The 14,732-nt window shown below is 35.2% G+C and overlaps 1 protein-coding gene across 1 annotated transcript in view; it reads right to left on the bottom strand.

Annotated features, from left to right (window-relative positions):
- Positions 1-11,942, bottom strand: part of Secisbp2l (SECIS binding protein 2 like) — a 51,131-nt gene extending 39,189 nt beyond the window's left edge. Inside the window, exons 1-3 of the mRNA XM_046461214.2 lie at positions 11,730-11,942; positions 2,763-2,941; positions 595-919 (exon numbers count right to left, since the gene is read on the bottom strand). Coding sequence (XP_046317170.1) covers positions 595-919; positions 2,763-2,941; positions 11,730-11,753 — 528 coding nt within the window. The 5' untranslated portion in view covers positions 11,754-11,942. The remainder of the gene's footprint in view (positions 1-594; positions 920-2,762; positions 2,942-11,729) is intronic.
- Positions 11,943-14,732: the final 2,790 nt, after the last annotated feature.

The following is a 14,732-nucleotide window of genomic DNA, read 5'->3' on the forward strand; positions in this document are numbered from 1 at the left end:
CTTGTAGTTTCAAAGCCTTCATTTTTTTTTAACTTAATCAAATGGCTGGTCCTGAATTAAAGTGGTTTCACATATTTCTTTCATTTTCTTCAGTCCTAGGATATCCTTTGTTCATATAATAGCAAAACACCTCTTAAATAACAAAGTGTTATTTCTACTAAAAATTCACAGAATAGAAACAATGAAGTTGAAGGAATCTAATGAATCATCAATGTTCTTTTCTAATGTCTCCTGATGTCTAAAGATTAGAATATCCTGAACTGCATTAGCCATTCAACACTAAGTACAAGATACATTTATTATTATTGATATCACTATGTAATTTTTATCACTAAATTAAAATAATTGGGAAATAACTGTGCATTATGTTTACATAAAACTCTGAGGGAACATGAAGATAACTATAAGTCTAAAAAACAATTATCACAGGAGAAATAAATTTTTAAACCATGAACCTTTTACATTTTATACTAGTGAATGAAATGTTAATTTCATTAATTCAGCATTAAAGGACAATCAATCCAAGTAACAAATTACTTATACTAGTATTAACAGCCCAAATATCAAATTTAAAAGCCAAAGACAGTCACTTACTTTTGGTACTACTGGCCCTCTGTTACTGTTTCTGCTTCGATGACTGGATAATGGGAAGACCTGTCCAAGCTGATTTGGACGCTCGGTGCATTCTGTGGTGATAGCATTTACAGTATTTGCAGCCTGAAAGGTGTTGGAGTAAGGTGTAGGAAAAGGATGATAGAAACCCATAACTTGGGCGCAGGGTGCTGGCATCAGTTGATAATATGTATACTCTGTAGAAACAGGTGGCTGAGCAGATATAATGGGGTAGGCAAGGTATGGTCCAGTAGGGTTTGGGTTGGGCTGTTGCCATCGTATATCATTATTATATAAAGGAAATTGCCTGCAAAACCAAATCAAAAAGGAACAAATCTATTGACAAGTATAAAGGTAATGCTAAAGCAAATCTTTCATCTCTTTTTTAATAAAAGAAAAAAATGTGGCTTCACAATAATTCTGAGAAAGAGGACAAATCATATAAATTTCTTTGCTATAAATAGAAATCATCATGTACCTATAACAATTTAAATGACAGTAGAAAGGAATCCATGCTGATAGTGTTATGACATTCCACATACCATTATTATTTGTACCTCTGCCCTCAACCCTGTCAAGACATTTCTGCTAAAAGTTAAACATCCAGCTACTGGGTCTGTAAACAATGTCAGTCCAAAGTTCCTGTCCAGTGCTAACAACTGTGACAGTCTTCAGCAAGATGCAGAGTAAGGTGATCATTGTGTAAGCTGATTATTACATGGGATGATTTTCTCCACCTCTCATTCTTCATGTCCATTTAGGGCTTCCAACTCCACTCCTATATTCCCCTAACTTCTTGGTTAAGTCCAGGTCTTCCTGGCTTTTCTCCCTATCGACAGAAGCAGGCTCCAGGTACAAAAAAGAGAAGAGGCAAAACTCTCCATTGACATCTTATCCTCAAAATTAGAGCTTCTTGTAGAGCAGTTGTTATAAACAACCAGCAAGAATTCTTCCTGTCTCAACAGCCCCCTGGCACTGTGGATGAATGAGGAATCCTTGAGAGTGGAGAATTGAAACAAGCTTTTCCTCACTCACTACTGTCATGGCAAAGAAAAATAGAAAAATGTTCACTACCATAATTCTAAAAATATTTAAAAATAATATGCTGGCTGGCTTACTCATGAATTCTCAGATTACTTGCTAAGACAAGAAAAGAAAACCAGTTAAATTTATCATACTGTATACAACCATTTTGTCAAACAGAAAAATATTACTGGTTTACAAAATCAACTCACACATTTTTCAGTAGGTCAAAGATTTTTAATATAATGCTAATTTTAATCAATAGTGATCCTTTAGTGTCTACTATTTGTCCAACCCTCAAGATTTTTTATTAAGAATCTCAGGATATTAACATGAACATTTAATATCTGAAAAGGTAGTTGAGTGGCCTCATATATCATACATCCAGAATTTCTCAAAACATTGTGCATTGGCACACTAGTGTGCCACAATGTGTTATAGATGTGTGGAAATATTGATTGCTTCAGCTCTCAAGGAAAGCTAGGCAGGGCCCATAGCCACCAGTTGCCTCATGCATTTATCCCACTGTGCTGGGGAAATACAGTTTTCTGTGTGTAATATAACTTGAAAAAGACTAAACGTACTTCTTTATAGCAATAAAATGAACTGAAGTTCCAATGAAGTGCCAAACACCATCACAGAAGGGCTAGCAAGGATATCATGACTACAAATTATATCCTAACTACTATTGTCTGAATTGCAGGCATTTTGCTAAACCATCCTGTGACTACAGCACAAACACTTAAGTTTAAACCAAAATCAGGGTCTAGAAATATTTGCTAACTAACCATGAAAACTTGAATTTGCCAGTTTATGAGATTAGATACCTAATCTCAAAAAGAGATTTCTCAATATTGCATTCCTCCCTCTGGGGAAATTTATTTCAAATAAATTTCAATGACTTAATAAAGGGAACATATCAAAAAAACTCCATTTTCTCACAGAAAGAACGAGAAAATAACTCATGTTAACAATTTTCAAATTTCTACATCATTTGGTTTTATTTATTCCTCTTAAAAATAAACAAAGGATTAATGTCTAAAAGTTACAAAAGAAAACTGAGTATGTTTTGCCAAGTTCTAGACCCCAACCCACACAGGAAACAATACAGAAAATAAATAAGTTACCTATTGGACTGATTTTCCTGAACAAATGGATAACATGTAATCAAGTAGCTGGGAATTGGAGTTGGTTCTACACCAGAAACACTTCCACTATCATTTGGGAGAGCCATAGGGATCATAAATGTATCAGGATTCTTCTTCTGGGGAATAAACGGTTCTACCTCAGCTGAAAGCTTGACATTCTTCAAAGAAAAGGTAGAATACATTATTAACAAATAAGCAAACAACTTAATAAAAATTCACAATTTAACAACAGAACAATCCCTCTTTAAAAACATTAATCAGAAAAGAACAGCAATGTCAATTTAAAATAACCGAATAATGATAAAGTTATTTAGACAAAGTGATCAATAAAATAAGGAAAAATTTATCAAAGGTTACTACATTTCAATGAAATAATTTCTTATATAACTGGAGCCGTTAATCAAGAATGAAAGGAAGTCATACTTCACTATCAAAAAACAAAGCTAATAGTAAGAAATTTTAAACTCTTCGGACAACATGGTTTTAACTAATTTTGTTTGAAGAAAGAAATCATTAAACAGTTCTGAATATAATTATATTTGTTTCAATAGTCTAAAACATATTTCTATCCATTTCAGGAAATTATATATTAGTATCCTTAAATTAAAAGGTAGGAAAATGTCTAAGATGAAGCAAACAAAAGAAACCTTAACACAAGGGGAAAAATTCCTTGTTCATAGTTAAGTGGGGAAAAAATGAGAACAACTTCAGTTTCTCAGTAGACATCTGAGCAAACTATACAATGTACTCCATTTTAGTTTCCTTTCTACTTTTTTATAAATCTATAGAGAAATTAAAAACATAAAATATAAATTACAGTATTTAGGGATGCACATATGAATGACAAAACTATAAGGAAGAGTAAATAAGATCCATAGATGTCAGGACTGGAACTACTCTTAGGAAAGAGGGAGCTAGCGAGCTTTTGGGGTGTCTAGCAAAGTTCTGTACCTTGACTGGGGTGAAACTTACAAAGTGTTTACCTTACAATGATTTATTAAGCTGTACGGAGTTTTAAGTAGTCATATAAGGGTTTTAAGTAGTTTTCTGCGGGAAATTTTTAACAAATTTAAAATTTTAAATTATAAGAATGTTAAAAACAAAGTAAATACTAGAAAGATATTAAATAATTTTTAGTGAAACAAGTTAGTGAAATACAAGCATTTTAACCACTTAAAATAATTAAAAGCAATGCCATAAGCAGAACTTTTCCCCAATAAACTCACTAGGGTGATATTAGAAGCACCCACCAAAGCACAATTCTCATTTTTCACAAAAGTAGTTAGTAATAAATCCATGAAAACTTAAGACAAGTCTTGATATGCTTAGTATGTAGCCTTTGTTCAGAAAAATTAAATCATCTATACAGAAACCAGTTTCTGTTCTAAGCACAATTCTAGATACTAGAGACCATTCTGTATGTAGAAATGCTTGTAGAAAAAGGGGGATAGAAAGAAGAGACAGAAATCTGAATAATATAGCAGTATTGATTCAATATCTTTCCTCCCCACCTGATATAACTTTAAAGTCTACATTTCTACTATTAACCAAACCTGAAGTAGTTACAGTCATAACAAATATTTGTGAGATTAAGTTGGCTCCTTGTGTTTTAACATAAGACAAAAAACACCTTCTAATGCTAATAAATTAGTAATTCTTACTGTGATATTCATTAGAACTCAAGATTTATTTGCATAGAGTATACTATATCAAACTAATAAGTGTTTCCCCAATTTGGGAAGAAGATTGACTTCCAATAATGATGCACAGATAATGAAAACTTGCTATATGAAATTTACACATATGCATAAAAAGGAAGAAATTTAATTCACATTTTTAACTATATTAAAAATGTAATTTTTACGGGCTTGGGTTGTGGCTCAGAGGTAGAGCACTCACCTAGTATGCGTGAGGTACTGGGTTCAATCCTCAGCACCACATAAAAATAAAATATTGTGTCCACCTATAACTAAAAAAAAGTCTTAAAAAATGTAATTTTTAGGATTTCTTATAAAAATCAAAAAGTTCTTTTTAACATATGAAAACTCTCTCAATAGTTTTATAAATCTGGACTAGTATCTGTACTATATTCATTTTTTAAAGCAAGGGGAATGTGAGTACACCAAATAATCTGAAGTGAAAAAAAAACATAGAAACAAAATGAATTTTTAAATAACATTTTTCCTGGGCCCTTTTCCCCAAAATATCCCCAATTTATCAATTACTTTGGTAGCAACAAATTCAAAAAGTGAAATGCGTAATTTATAACTAATGTCTGTACATATACACAGCATAAATCTTTAAAGTTTGTACTGGTTTTTGTTCTAAGGACAATTCTAGATACTAGTGTTCAGCAATAAAACAAACACTGAAATGACCCTTTGTTTTTAGCAAAAGAGAGAGAGCGAGTGTGGAGAGAGAGAGAAGCTGCTATAGTCAACAGCTGCACAAAAACAGAAGATGTCACTAGTAGGAACAGACTCACAAACTTTCTCCTATAGTTATAGCTCTGTATGGTCTCAAAAGTTGTTTATTGTGACTTTGAGGCCTTTAGTATTTATAAAACATCAAAATGCACCATCTGTTATTCTCAGACCTGAAGAGCAATAGTAACATACCAAATGAGTCTTAAAATTCCATTTAATAAAACCCATTTAGATAATGTTAGGTAAACAGATTCTGGTAATATTTTGACATTAGAACAAATGGAGAAAAAATGTTTTGCATAGTAGTCAGAAAAATGTTTTAAAAATATAAGACAAGTTACTCAGTTTGAATTTCCATGTTTAGTATCTACTTTTGCCATGAACTATTTATTCTCTTAGGGATCAGAAATGTTATATCAGGGAGTTCTTTAAAGAAAAGAAAATATAAATATGGCATAAGTCTAAACTACACTGAATACAGTCTAGTCATTATTGTACTACTAGCTTGCTTCAACTATCTACATGGTAAAATTATCTTTATCTTTCAGAAATTTCCAAATTAATAAAAAATTAAAGTATTTTCAGACACCTATCTTTGAACACATATTTAAGCAGTTTCACTTATTTTTAGTTTTGTATATATGTAAGCAAATGTCAATAAATAAAATGTCTTTGATATGAATCTAAAAATCCGATAAATTTTTTTAGAACATTAAACTATAAAAACCTTGCTTAGAAGAGATTATTAGACAAATGCACTCTGATCACCAAGAGATTATATAATTCAACAGATATGCATTGACCACATGTTCTGGAAAGAGAACTGCACTAGAGCAGTTTAAGGGAAATGGGCAAACATTACTAAGAAACACACATCAGCAGACAATGCATACTAAACTTCTCAGAGACAGAACCTCCAAGAGAATGCAAATAATTTTCCCAGATTAAGCAACAGAAAAAAGACACCCACTTAAAACTGAAGTAGAACATAATGCGACACTCTCCCACAGCGAAACTTCAGAATATGTACCACACACCCACAGAAAAAATATGATCATGGAAACCCTCCATATTCTATGTTAAGGTAAAAACATCAAATGTTAAAATATTTTATATCCCATACACAAAGATAAAATAAATGTCTTCTGAAGGAAAAAGAATTAATGTTTAAGAGATACCTGTTGGTTATGTTTTATGATTGCACTGGCTCATACTGAAAGTAAATCACTTGCCAAACCATCGTGCAGTTTGTCAAGACTTCAGAAAATACTGAGGGAAAAAAATCAAAGTATTTAACAGACTGCTCATTTGCATTCTTATTCACGTTTTTGCCCTTTTCCTTAACAGAGCAAATCTAATCCTGTTAAAATTTGATGGTACCCTTCTAACAACCAGCTTTCTAGATTTAATATTAGTTTTTAGATTATCTAATTTATTAATTTGTTTTTATATTTATCATCTTCTCTTGTTTTAATGGGTCTTTCCTTCTAATTTCTTGCCATGGATGGATAATTTCTATCTTCCTTTTAAACTGTTTAACAATGAAAGCATTTTATGACTATGCATTTGCCTCAGAGTATAGCTTCATCCATGTCTACAGGTTTTAATATATATATTTCATATATATATATTAAATATTTTCTTTTAGTTGTAGATGGACACAATACCTTTATTTGTTTTTATTTTTATGTGGTGCCGGGGATCAAACCCAATGCCTCATGCATGCTAGGCAAGTGCTCTACCACTGAGCCACAACCCCAGCCCCCATTCTATATTTTTATTTCCTCTCTGACTTAAGACTTGAAAATGTCTTTTTAAATTTAAAAACAGGTATTTTCTCTAAATGAGCATGTATTCACTTATCTACTTTCTGATCATAAAAGTTTTGTGTTGGTTTTTTTTTGTGTTTTTTTTTTTTTTTGGGGGGGGGGACCAGGGATTTAACTGATGTCACCAGTGCTTTTTAGTTTTTATTTTGAGGGTCTCACTAAGTTGCTTAGAGCCCCATTAAGTTGCTAAGGCTGGTCTTGAACTTGCAATCCTCCTGTCTCAGTCTAACCAGTTGCTGAGATTACAGGTATGCACCAACACCCAGCTAGTATTTTTTAAATCTAGATAGGTCAATTATTTATACCCATCTACCCATATATACCCATATACAGTGTTTAAGTATTACTGAATAATAGCATTTTATAGTAACTTAGTTATTTAATACTGAGGATTAAATCCAGAAGAGTTTTACAACTGAGCTACATCCTAAGCTACGTCCCTAGTCCTTTCTATTTATTTTGAGACAGGGTCTTGCTTGTTTGAGCTGGCCTCAAACTTGGAATACTTCAGTCTCGGTCTCTGGAGGTGCAGGTATTACAGGCATGGGCCACCATGCTCTGTAGTAACTTACTTAGAATACAATATCCCTCAATAACCTAGGGGATTTGTTCCAAGATCCTCACCACAGATACTAAAATCCATGGATGCTCAGGTCCCTTATATAAAATAGCAAAGCATTTGCATATAACCTATGTACATTCTCCTGTATATTTTAAACCATCCCTAGGTTATTTATAATACCTAATACAATGTAAATGCTTTGTAAATAGTTGTTAAATAGTTTAGGGAATAATGACAAGGAAAAATGTCTCTCCATGTTCAGTACACACTTAAATTTCTCCCCAATTTTTTCAGTCCAAAGTTAGATTCAAAACTTATGGATACAGAGAACTAACTGTACAACAAGTTTGAAGTACTGATATTATTTGAAGTGTACAAATTATTTAAAGGGAACAGTTGTAAGTCAAACAATTTTGTATTCTTATTGGTGAACAACATAGCATGATATTACATGTATTCATTATATTTGTTCTTCTAAAAATTAAAGATATGGGCTGGGGATATGGCTCAAGCGGTAGTGCGCTCTCCTGGCATGCGCGGGGCGCTGGGTTCGATCCTCAGCTCCACATAAAAATACAATAAAGATGTTGTGTCCACCAAAAACTAAAAAATAAATATTAAAAAATTCTCTCTCTCAAAAAAAAAAAAAAAAAGAATTAAAGATGTAAGTAAAATCAGTAATTCTGTAAATTATTTTAAAATTATCTAATATTAATGTACTAAAAATTAGGCCAACATTTAAATTGTTTGTAATAACACAAAAGAGACTGTGAACCAAGCATGGTAGCACATGGCTTTAATCCCACCTATTTAGGAGGCAGAGGCAGGAGAATGGCAAGTTTGAGGCCAGCCTGGGCAATTTAGTAAGACCCTGTCTTTAAAATAAAACTGTTCTTTAAAAGGCTGGGGGAAAGGCAAGAGTTCACTAGAGGAAGGGACCACAGAAGGAGTGATATTGGCCAAATTATATTGTTATATTGTGTGCATGTACAAATGTATAACAACAAATCCCATCATTATGTACAACTATAATGCACCCTTAAAAAAAAAAAAATGTGAGGGGGGAATAAAGGGATGGGGATGTCTTTCAGGGATAAAGTGCTTGCCCAGCATGTGTAAGGCCCTGGGTTCCATTCCCAGTATCCAGAGAACAGAGAAAGAGTCAGGGAGAGAACTGCAAGTGTTCTATCACTTCTAAGCCCATGATTTATTAAATCTCCAACCACTGTTCCAAATTTCCTAAAAATAGAGACACTAAACATTTATAAACAAAATGAACTCAATGATTTATTCTTCACATCCCTTAACTTTCTTTTTAGAAAAATAAAATTATACCAAGTAACATCCCTTTTTAGAACATCTAACTCTAGCAGTTAAAATTTAGCTACCTTTTCGATTAATACAGTTTTGCTAAAAGAGAATACTCCCCAAATTCTCTTCTAGTTAGTTATAACATTCTTTCAAATGGTCATTATTGCAATTAAAATTATCCATCTAGCACTGTACTCTCAATGAGTTACTTTTCATAATCTTGATCGATTTATACAAAATGTATCTTTTTATAAACATTTTATACAAAAAGGAAATCTGCAAGAACAGCAACATGAATGTCTCAGACACAAAATAATTAGACCTTTTAAAAAGTAATTTTTGTGGAATACTCCAAGGACTTAATTAGACCAAGATGAAATGCAGAAAGTCTCCATTAAGTACTATTTTATAAAAATCAAACATCTAGCTGGGGGTGTAGCTCAGTGGTAGAGCACTTGTTTAGCATGCATGAAGCCCTGGTTCAATATCCAATACCTCAAAGAAATTTCTTTAAAGATAATAAAGCTTTATAAATTGCTCACCACTACAAGCCAAAACTGGTTTAAAAGGGGGGGGGGGGAATAAAAGGGAATTCAGCACATACCACATAAACTTTTTTTTTAATTTATTTTTTAGTTATAAATGGACAGCATGCCTTTATTTTATTTGTTTATTTTATGTGGTGCTAAGGATTGAACCCAGTGTCTCACACATGCTGGGCAAGTGCTTTGCCACTGAGCTACAACCCCAGCCCCCACATAAACTTTTTAATGATTTGTACCCAATTTATAATTTCAATAGTAGGAACATAAAAGTATATTCCAAATAATCTGGAAAAAGCCATCACATTACTGTATGGTATAGTGAGAAGAATCAAGAACTCCACAAAGCTGAGAAATCTCAGCCCCTCATCTACAATTAATGGTTCTTACCCTTTTTCTCAAGAACAGACCCTTTTGAGAATATGGTAGAAAAAATGGAGTCCTGCCCAGAAAAATGCATATAAAATGAAGTGTGCTCTTTCTAGGTCAACCATATATCCTGGAATTGACTGCCTAATACATTAACTAAACAAAGACACATCGCTTTTCTGGATCTGTTTTCTGAGTATACAGGTAAGTGGGAGAATTCAAATTAATGTCTTTACGGTTAGGTTGGGGAAAAGGCAAGAGACCCTGAAGAAAAAAAAAATCTTCAACAGAATACTTTCATCTCCTTCATGACTTCCCCCTACCCCCGCCCCTAGATCTTATATTTCTATAAAGCTTTAATAGATTGGACACTTTAGAAGAAGGTTGGATAAAAAATGAAGAGCTAAATAAATTGCTCATAACACCTGCTGTTAAGATAATCACACACAAACAGCTAAGTCAAAAGTTACCATCTAAATAGTTAATTACATTTCCTCTAGGATGAAAGGAACCATAAGTATACATATGGTGGCATTACTGGTTACAGTTCTAGCATCTCCGTGAAGGACCAAAATGTAGAACCTTTCATTAGTGACATACAAGGAAATGATTCAAGGAAATTTTCCTGTTGGTCAGTAGAACTTTGAAATCTCAGGTATTTCTGATAACTTCAAAAACAAAAACAATCCTTAAATTAAATCGGATACAGGCTGTATAAAGAAAACTCCGGGGTTTTTGCAAAGAGCACATCAATTTTTTTTTTTTTTTTTTTTTTGCTTGCACCATTTAATGAAACTCTGGGGCTTTCAGAGTTGTATTCATGTAAAGCTTTTTTTTGAAAAATTAAAGTTTGTGTAAAATAAAAAATGCACAATTTAGAAGCTGTGTTTTGCCTACTAAGAATTCGATTTCAAAGTCAAACTGGCTCTTACTAGGTCCAGACACATATACCAGGAATTTAGGAAATCTTGTCTCATTTATTCAACTGCTAATTAAAAATTTGTAAACTAAACAGCAAATCACTAGCCTCTCTTCTTCTTTCATCCATTTGCCTAATATATCCCTGCTCAAGACCTTGGAAGAGGGAATGGACAGTGAATAAACGTTAAGACTTCATCAAATTAAGTCGTTTCGAAGTGATCCTAAGACTGGAAAATACTGGGGGGAAAACTATTACCTTAGATAATTTTTTTTAACACTGTCACTGTTCCTGCCTCCCAGCACCTACTAGCATGGATAATAGATCTGATGCAATTAAAAATAAAACAGAACTAATGGTACTATTTTGCGACTATGAAAACGGCCTTGGAAATGAACTCATGTTCCTATACCCTTAAAATATGAGCTTGATTTTTTAAAAACACTAATTACATTTTTTTTAAAAAAAAATAATTATATAGGAGGACATGGGGAAACTATAGCTATCGTTGCTTAAAAAAGAATACTTCCCTAAGCCACTACAAAAACAATGCTTCGCTCAACTGAACACAGACATAAAGGGCCCATGACACTCTTCATCTGTAGTTACCGCACATTCTGTCTTCCTAGGTGAAAAGCCTTCAAAAGCCTTTCCACCTTGAAAACGCATTCCAGAACTGAAGGCAAAGGAGCGGGGTTCACTGGAAGTTACAACCCCCGCTTCTCGGGAGGGTAGGGAGGAGTTGGAGCCCTCCGACCTCTGTGGCCAAGACCCGGGGAGAGCAGGGCTGGAAAGCCCCGAACCCGAGCAGCAGCTGCAACAATGCAGAAGAGCACGGCGCAGCCGGGCTGCCGGAGACAGGGTGGGTTCCCGCAGGAGCCCGAGGTCTCCAGCCGCCGGGCCTCACGTTCGGAGGCTCGGGCCTGGCCCGAGAAGCAGCAGCGACCCTCAACCCGTAGCCAAGCGGGCCCAACCTAAGCCCGCATACCTGGTCTGTTGGGGCTCGGTCCATGGCGCCTGCAGCCGCAACACGCCTGCTCTAGTAGGTACAAAGAGCGCCTCGGGCCGCTTTCTCCATGGCCCCCCGCTCGGGTCCAGGCTGTGCTCCGGACCTCCACCACTATCTAGTTATCCGCGACACCAAGTCGGCTACGCCACTGGCCGAGGAGGCGGCTCCAGCTCCGGGAGATGGAGGAGGCGGTGGCAAGCTCGGGGAGGGATCATCTGGGACGGAAGCCGAGGAGGGCCGAAACAGGCGGAGGCGTAGTCGGAAATGGAGGAGTGCGGAAGGGCAGGGAGGAGGGAGAAGGCAGAGCACGGAGGTGGGCCGAATGGCCGTAAATGACCCGAGCTGGGGCTGCTAGAACGCTGGCTGGCCTATGGGCTGAAGCCGGATGAATATGCACAAGAGTAGGTTCCTCGAGACACGCTCCTTCTTCTGACTTTAAACCGGAGAAGAGTCAGGCCACCAGGACACCCGATGCCAGTGGTCGGGGACCTCAGAGACCCTTTAGGATCCAAACCACTTCTAAGTGATGTTAGAAGAGATTTTAGCCGCCCACTGTACATATCATCCTTCGTGTTACCTAGATAAAAGCAGTCATGACTAGAAAGAAATGAAAACAATGGAATCTTGCCCAAGAAAAATGCCTACGTAGGGTTGCTATCGATAAGAAGCCCTGCTAGAAAGCTCCACAAATATTTATTGATTAATTCATTCCTTATCTAGATCCAGCCCCACCTCTAGGCTTGCTTCCAGTCTGATGTTGACCATCTCACAACCCGAATTGTATCCAGTATCTGTGTTATATTACCCAGCAAGTATGCTGCTTTCACTACTACACGTGTTGGTTGGTTATTCCTTTTAATCTGTATATCCTTGAAAGCAGAACTTGCCTTTAAACTAGCCACTTCCTAGAGATGGTCAGTTCCTTCTGGGCATCTCTTCAGATACAGCATTCAACATACACACACAGCCTCCCTGAAGAGTTCTTTCTTTCTGGTAAGCTCTTCGAGGAAGAAGAAATATAAACAGAATAAGCTAAATTAGACCCAAGTGAAGAAAGGGTAGAGTGACTGTTTTTTGGGTACTATTGAGGTAATCATGATTGGAAAGGGGAAGAGAATTGTAAGAAATTTGTTCTGTCATGCTTCAGGAAATGTCAGTAAAGACTGGAATTGCCTTTTCAGTTTGTCTAGGTTGTTAGTCTGATTTTGTTTGAATAACACTCCAAAATGAGGCTGATCTGTGAAATCCCTAACTATAATTGTGTTGATACTTTATTTTGGCCTGTTAAAAGGAGCTATATGATATCAATAAGATTTATATCAAGACTGGCAATAGAAACAGTTTTTAAGAGAAAGATTTGTACTTGTACCTAAAGAGCTCTCATTTGGTTATATTAATTCTACTTAAATTTAGGAGGAGGCAGAAGATTTATAACTATATCTATCTGCATATATATATTTAAATTACACATATATTCATGAATGTTACAAATGTGCAATTAATGTATGTTAAGTCCTTAGTGCCTTCTACACACCTAGTCATCATTCAATGAATGCTGAATGAATTTAAGATTGCTCAGAAAAACTAAGCTGTTTATAAGGTGTAGTTATGTAAACTAACAGATGATCATTCTCCACAATTAAAAGATACAACAAACTCCAAATTTGGTGGTTAATAGCCATAAAATACCCCCATATGGATAAAAGCATAATAATAATGCAGTTATGAAAGTATTATACTACTTCTAAAGTACTTTGAGGTTTCTTCCTTCTTCTGAGGAATGATCTGAGGACATTTAAATATAGAATATCCAAGAATCTTTCTCATTATAGGGTTTTTAGGACTGAACTTTATTCAAAGCGTATTTTTTATGTATAAGATATTCACTTAAATTATAAGAAGAGAATCATAAGAAATTATAGTCATTAAGCTGGACACAGTGGCACACACCTATAATCCCAGCTACTTGGGAAGCTGAGGTGAGGAGAATCACAAGTTCAAGGCCAGCTTCAGCAACTTAGTGTCTCAAAATAAAAAGTAAAAAAAAAAAAAAAAAGAACTGGGGATGTGGCTCACTGATAAAGCACCTCTAAGCTCAATTCCCAGTACCCCTCCCCCCAAAATTATAATTATTATAGAAACAACGTTGTAATGCCCTTATTTATTAATATAATCCTGAAAGGGATGGCAATAGTTATTAAAAATTAAATCTATGAGGGCTGGGGATGTGGCTCAGGCGGTAGCACGCTCGCCTGGCATGCGTGCGGCCCGGATTCAATCCTCAACACCACATACAAACACAGATGTTGTACCGAAAACTAAAAAAATAAATATTAAAAAATTTTCTCTCTCTCTCTCTCTCTCTCTCTAAAAAAAATTAAATCTATGAAGAAAATGAAGACATTAATAATTCATTTTACAGATCATATAAATTAATTAAAACTAATTATCTCATTTAGCAACAAATATTTATTGTATTTAATGTGCCAGGTACTATTCCAAGTTCTGGAGACACAGCAGTTAAGGAGACACTTTTAAGGGCAAAGGCCATGTTTGTCTTATGGGCAAGACACACATTATAACAAGTAATTAGAAGTGAGTGAATATCATGAAAAAGGAAGTTTAATAGGTATATAGAGAGAAGGTCAGAGAAGGCACATCTGAATAAATAGCATCTAAACAAGGGGAGTGGGAGTTATGAAGGGTGAAAGAAGTAGTAGAAAAGTTGTTTCAGGAAGAGAAAAACATCATGTTTTAGGATGTCATAGAGCAAGTCCTCTGAGAAATTTGGAGGAGGTAGAATACAAAAGTCAGAAGAAGAGATTGGCCTCCTATGAAAGTAGGGACTTGGAATCCACTGAAATTGAAGGAAAGAAATAAAAGATAAGTATGGCTGCAGATACATTTACAGGTATGATGCTGAGAGTTGGAGGAGTGCCTGTTTGATGACTTCTGTGCTCTAAAGGAAGTGGGAGGCAAGGT

The sequence above is a fragment of the Marmota monax genome, unplaced genomic scaffold (assembly GCF_021218885.2).
Source record: "Marmota monax isolate L192 unplaced genomic scaffold, Marmota_monax_Labrador192_F-V1.1 WCK01_AAM20220418_F8-fsc00001, whole genome shotgun sequence".
Taxonomy (NCBI): domain Eukaryota; kingdom Metazoa; phylum Chordata; class Mammalia; order Rodentia; family Sciuridae; genus Marmota; species Marmota monax.